At 56.3% G+C, this 6469-nt stretch overlaps 1 protein-coding gene across 1 annotated transcript; it reads left to right on the top strand.

Annotated features, from left to right (window-relative positions):
- Positions 1 to 169: 169 nt before the first annotated feature.
- Positions 170 to 4652, top strand: NCLIV_010690 (hypothetical protein; the record flags this gene model as incomplete). Its single annotated transcript, XM_003880584.1, has 3 exons — positions 170 to 1849; positions 2052 to 2177; positions 2583 to 4652. The coding sequence occupies 3 exons, from the start codon at positions 170 to 172 to the stop codon at positions 4650 to 4652; spliced, it is 3876 nt and encodes a 1291-aa protein (XP_003880633.1).
- Positions 4653 to 6469: the final 1817 nt, after the last annotated feature.

Genomic DNA, 6469 nt, shown 5'->3' with positions numbered 1-6469 from the left:
GAGAGACAGGTGCTGGCGCGAGGACGGCCTGCTTCCCAGCGTCGCGTCTTGGCTGCTGTTCATCGCGAAGCACGACTTGCCTCGGGATGTCACCTCGCTGCAGAAACGCGCGAGATTCCTCAAACACCTGTCTTTGCACCCTGCGGAGGGAAAGGACGACCGCTCCCGCATGCTTGCCCTGTTCGACGAACGCAGCCTCCAGGCTCTCAGAGACAAATCCACACGCGCCTGCGGCGACTTACCAAAGGAAGAAGGGAAGGACGAAGGGCCGCAGATGGAAGACAGGGAGAAGAAGAGCGAAGACAGAGGGAAGAAGAGCGAAGACAGAGGGAAGAAGAGCGAAGACAGAGAGAAGAAGAGCGAAGAGAGGGAGAAGAAGAGCGAAGACAGAGAGAAGAAGAGCGAAGAGAGAGAGAAGAAGAGCGAAGAGAGAGAGAAGAGCGAAGACAGAGAGAAGAAGAGCGAAGACAGGGAGAAGAAGAGCGAAGACAGGGAGAAGAAGAGCGAAGACAGAGAGAAGAAGAACGAAGACAGAGAGAAGAAGAGCGAAGACAGGGTGAAGGAAGACAGAGAGGAGAGGAGATCCGAAGCAGAGGATCGCCCCAGTGACACGCAGGAGAGGCACCGGCCATTTCGTCTCGTTTCTCGGGAGTCAGGCTCGCTCTCTGTTGCGTCTCGAGGATTGTCGGAAGAAGGAGGCGACACAACGTCTGCATTTTGTGGAAAGGCGCGGCTGTCTCTAGAAACGGAAGGGAGCTGCTTGTTCGCCCCACTGGGAGCAGCGAGGGAAGCGCATGGCGACCAGAGCGAAGAAGCCGGGGAAGGACCGTTTGTTGTCAATGGAGTTCCACCTTGTCTTGCTTTTTCCGCGTCTGCCGGCGCGCCACCGGCGACGCTTGCAGGCCAGTGTCCGCCGTCCGTGGCTCTTTCAACTTCGCATGCGTTCGCGTTGCTCGACAACCCCGCGCCAGGCCCACTGAATGGCGTGTCTTCTGCTCCGTCGCCTTACCCTGATGATCGACAGCGCAGAGACGAATGCGCAGTGGGCGAAGGAAGCGACGGAGAGGCACGCGTCGAAAACAAAGACAGAGAGAAAGACCCTCGCGCTCGGCTCTCTCGGACCTCCCTGGGATCACTGTGCAGTCGAGGGAAGAACGACTCCACCAAGGCCTACTACCCTTCGTCCTCGTCCTTGCTCCCACCCTTTCCGCCGTCTTCTGTTCCCGTTTCTTCGCCATTCTCTTCGGGCCTTCCTCCGCATGCGTCTCTCCCTCCGCCTTCTGACAGCGCCTGCTACACCTCGGCCTCGTCGCGCTCTCCTTCGCCCTCCTTTTCTTCTCCAACGCAGACAGCGCCGACGTCTGCAGCTTCTTCACCTTGCTGGCCGGTCCAGTTTCCGCCTGCGGTGGCTGAAGAGACAGTGTCTCTCCTCGTTCGAGTGAAAGGCCTTCCCGCACTTCAGGGTCCCGGCGCCTCCTCTCACTGTCTCTCTGCGTCGCCGCTCCCCGTCGTGTCTCGCGCCGACATGCACAGCCGTTCCTTGCCTGTCGCTGCGGGGCCCGCGAGCGCTGGAGAGCACAGCTCAACAGGCGCGCCATGCGGCCACGACAGCGGCCAGGAGTGTCGTAGTCGCCGCTCGTTTTCGAGTGCCTCCCCGGACCTCTTCCCGGAGAGTTTTGCGAGCGACAGATCGCTTTCCTCGCGAACTCTCGCAGGCGCTGGTCGCCCTCCCCGAACCACCTGCTGCGCACCCTTCTACCAGGATATCACGGCCATTGCGGAGGCTCTCGACGAGATGCCCTACGACTTCATTCTCCACAAGCTCAACTGTGAACTTCCAGCTGCCATGGTAGGCACCACCGGCTCTCCGTGTATCCTTGACCTTGCATTCTGTGTCTTTCCATGCATATCTCTCTCGATCTGTGTAAATCTCGCCAACCAGACACGACTGTCGATCTATGCCGATCCATCTATCAGCCGCTTTATTGTTGCGTCGCTGTCTCTGTATCTTTCGCCGTATACGCGTGTCCCGCTGTCTCCCTTTTGCGCAGGCCTTTGAGCCCTTGGCGCAGGCCATCGTGAACTGCCAGAGCCACATGTTCCTCTCGCGGCCAAAGCCGGTGAAAATCGGCGATCGCATCATTCGGGCGAAGCGAATCTGCCCTCCGTCCCTCCGGGTGAGCTCCTCGTTTTCAAAGTTTTCCATTCTCAAGTTACACAGCGCGTTGCTATATCCAGTTCTGTTACACATGCTTGTATGCTCCTATATATATATATATATATATATATATATATATATGTATCTATGGATAGATAGATCTGCAGGTGAAGATAGGTGTACCAGATGATACGCAGAGGTGTCCTAACCTGTGTGCGACTGGATGTGTGCATACACACGTCGAGATGTCTGAAACGGATGCGGAGGCCACGAGGCACAGGCTGTCGCAGACAGCGGCGCATGCATGGAAAAGTTCTTTTTCTTGCCCTCAGTCCTTCGGTGGGCAGCGGTGTGGAAGACTGAACACTTTAGGGAGGCGTTCGCCTTATACGGCGCCTTTAGAATGTCTTCTGCGTGAACGCAGGTAAAGAAGGAAATACGCGACATGATCGTGAGACAGAGACTCCTGGTCGTGCGCGCTCGAGAGGGAAGAGCGCTCGAAACAGATCCGGCGGCTCGGGCTCTCCGAGAGTGTCACCGGGCGGCCTACTGGCGTTCCTCGTCCGTTGCTTCGCTCTCTCTTCCTTCCGCGTACTGCTCCGCCGTACAGCCTCCTTCCTGTTGCGTTCCTGCGTTGACCCCCTCTTCGTCGATTCCTCCTTTTCCTTCTCTCCCTTCGTCTTCTTCGGCTCCGCTCCCTTCTCTTTCTTCCCCTTCTTGTGCACGTTTCCCCGCGGACGAGCTGCCGGATTCGTCAGGCCGAAGCCTGGAGAGGACGGAGGCTCTCAAGAGTTCCTCTTTCTCTGTGTCGCCTGCTTTGAGTGTTTCCGTTTCGGGGAGCGAGCGCGCGTCTCTGTCTCCTTCGCCCGCCCTCCCCGCCTCTTTGCCGACGCTGTCCCTCGCAGGCGACGCGCTGCAGCGGCCGGGCGAAGACTCGGAAGTTCCAGACGCGCCCGTGTTCTACTGTCTTGGGCCTGAGAGGGAGAGCGACGAGGGAGAAGAGACACGGCTGCCGGAGGAAGACACGGAGCGACAGCAAGAGCGATCGAACGAAAGCGAAGATGACGAGGAAATTGAGCGCATCATTCAGCACTTCTTGCTCCACACGTCGCCACAGAACGAGGGCGTTTCACCTCGCGCAGCGCAGCTCGTCGCCGATGGACCGCCGCCAGTTCTCCGGCACGTGGAGGCGGATTTGGGGCAGGCAAAGACCCGACAGCCTGTGCGGGCTTTCGAACGCGGAGGAGACTCCACGGAAGCACGAGAGGAACGTGGGACGAGCCGAACAGAAGGCGCGGAAACGACCGCAGAGACACTCCCCTGCGGAGACACGCAGCACGGAGAGGAGGAAACCTGCGCGAGAGGCGGGCGCGCTGTCCTTCCGGCGCGCCACGCCACAGAAGGACCGATCATCGGAAGAAGCAGAGACGGAGACGCTCGCGGCGAATCGAAGAGGACCGAAAGAGGAGAAACTCAGACAGAGACCAGTGCTGGTGAGGAGACGCCGGAGGAAGCGAGGCCGGATGGACAGGTTTCGTATTGCCTGGCTGAGGACAGAAGTGGAGGCGGCGTCTCGTCGCTGAGAGAGAACAGTGCGCATAATCTGAGTGAGGAAGCAAAGCACGAAACAAAAGCGGAGTGGCGAGCGCTGAGCGGAGACGGAGGTCGGGGAGCGGCGAGCAAAGAGAGGCAAATCGAGCAGGGAGAAGATCGTGAAGCGTGGAGAAAAATCGGGCGGGAGACAGAAGGGACACCGCCAACAGAAAACGGACAAGAGAAGGCTCACGCCGGAGCGTGCCCGTTCGATCCGTGCGACTCGTGGGTCTCGGCCGTGACTTCGCTGGGCGCCTCTCGGGTCGTTCCCTCTCGATTCTCGGTTTTGCCCACGTCGCAGACAGACTCCGACACAGGAGGGAAAGAGCAAGAGAAGCCGCTTGAAGCTTCGTCCTTGCCTCCCTTCGGCGAGAGCCCGACCTTGACGACTGCGACGCCCGCTACGCGGGCGTCGTTTTCCTCTCCTCCGCTCTCGTCTTCTGCATTTCCTTTCCCCCCTCTTTCTCCCTCTCTCAAGAGTTCTTCCGCTGAGCTTCCGGCTGTCGCCGTTCCACCTTCCCTTGCGACCGGAGCGTGGAGTTGCTTTTTCGAGCAGGGGAAAGTGGCGAGCAACCGGGGTTTTGACAGTTGCCTGCCGGGCACGGGGGTGTCTGTCGACGCGCGTTCCAGTTCTCGCTCTTTGGCAAGTGTGCGTCTCTCGTCGTGCCCACCAGCCTCGGAGGCCGGGGCGAAGGCAGCTACGGCTTCGCACGAGGCACCGTTGGAGGACATACTTCGCCTTTGGCGCGCATTGCTCCCCGCCAGAGAGCCGCCGAAAGACGCTGCGAAGCTGGCGCGACTGACAAGCACGCTCGCGGATGTTTTTCGATCTTTCAGCGCAGAGGAAGACTTGCAGCTGGGAACGCGCCCAGAAACGTGCGCAGAAAAGCCGACGCGGTAGACGCCTCAGACGAGGGCGAAGGCGTCAGCAGGGACGGGACGTGGAACATACGAGGAGACTTTGTGCCTTTGAAAGCTGCGAAGAAGTGCTAGAAGAAAGACGTTTGCTGTGCATGCGTCCGACGCTTCGGCCACGTGTTGGTTTGGTCATGAGGACAGGTGCGTGCAGTCTCCTTTTTTTCCGTTTGTTTGTCTTTGGCGATTGCTCCACTTTTGTTGTCATTTCGCATTCGATCTTGTGAAGATGACCGACGCCGATGGCGCGCGCTTTTCCGGCGCAAGTCTCGACTGGTGTGTGACGCCGCAGCGGATGTCGCCCTCGTGGAAAACGCGCTTTTCCAGTCCTTCCTTTTTCCCTTTTCCGACAGGTGTGCATGCACGAAGAAAACTCCGCCTGTTTTTTAGATGCCGACCAAGCCGCCGGAGTCGATTTCGTTTCTCCGTTAATCTGTCTCTTCTCACTGGGAGGCCTGCTGCCAAACGGTCTTGCCCTCTTCTTCGCTGTCTGGTGCTCGGCCTCTGGGCGTCTCTGCGACTTTTCTTCCTCTCTGCGTGACTGTGTTACTGCCGTGTCCTGTGACACCGCGCTTCATCTATTGCCTCTCAGTTTCTCCCCCTTCTTCCCGAGATCCCTCAGCCTTTCTTCTCTCTTCGCGGTCGTGGTCTGTCTTCTCTTTCTTTCCGCTCCTCTTTCTTCCTTTTCTTCCTCTCCTCTTCTCTCTCGTCTGCTCCTTGGCTTACGCGACTGGCGAGGGCAACCCATAGAGAAAGCGAAGGAATTCGTGAGACTGACATCTTGACAAGAAAGTCCTGACAAAAACGCATGTGAACGCCCATGCATGTAGACGAAACTCGAGGCGAGGTATACATCTTCTGGGAGGCGCACCAGCACTGTGAGATACACACAAACGCAGACAACAGGGCGAGACGGGCCTTGACTTGCGCGGAAGCAATACACATCTAGCCATATATATATATATATATATATATGGGAAGAGGTATAATTGCACATGTCCACATCCACTCTCTACAAGCTTTGTGAATATATATCTTTGTGCTGTGATCCCCACGAGTTGAGGAAACGGCACTTTGTGCCTTCGCATTCATAAGTAAACACAAACCCTAAACCCTAAACGCATGAATCCAAGTGGAGGCCGTCCGCTGTGCTGATCTGGGTCTCTCAGATGCACACGCACACATGCACATAGAAACATGCGTGAATATACTTCTATATACCCATATACCCCTATACGTATGTATACATATACATCGCTGAAAAGAGGCGAGAAAGAAATGCGGACAAACAGCCGACACTCTCCTTGAAAACCGAAGGTCCAAGAAGGACCCCTGTAACAAAAGACGCGAAGAACGACTCCCACCCTTGAGCAAACAGATGCGGGAACGGCGCTTCCGCCACGGGTTGTCCTGTGCTTCTCAAGCTTGTTTTCCCGCCCTTTCCGTCTCCAGCGACTCTTACTTTCAACGGCTACACTCCAAGAAAATTCCGCCTTTCCTTTTTACCACACAGGTGTTATGCTGGACCAGAATACGCTGCTGCCGGCGTGGCAAGCGTCTCGTGAGAAGATAAAAACTAGCAAGAAATATACACAATATATATATATATATATATATATATATATATATAGGTCCGTCTCCAAGTGGGCAAACGGGACGCACATAGATGTATGAATGTGGGCTTTGTAATCTCTCGAGTTCTCTATCCCATACAGAAAAATCTATGTACCTCTGGAATTCTATACATAGTAGGTGTCCATATACATTTGCTGATATATATATATATATATATATATATATATA

Source organism: Neospora caninum, chromosome IV (assembly GCF_000208865.1).
Source record: "Neospora caninum Liverpool complete genome, chromosome IV".
In the NCBI taxonomy this organism is placed as follows: domain Eukaryota; phylum Apicomplexa; class Conoidasida; order Eucoccidiorida; family Sarcocystidae; genus Neospora; species Neospora caninum.
The sequence above is the reverse complement of the archived record's forward strand: the minus strand, read 5'-3'. Positions and strand labels throughout refer to the sequence as shown.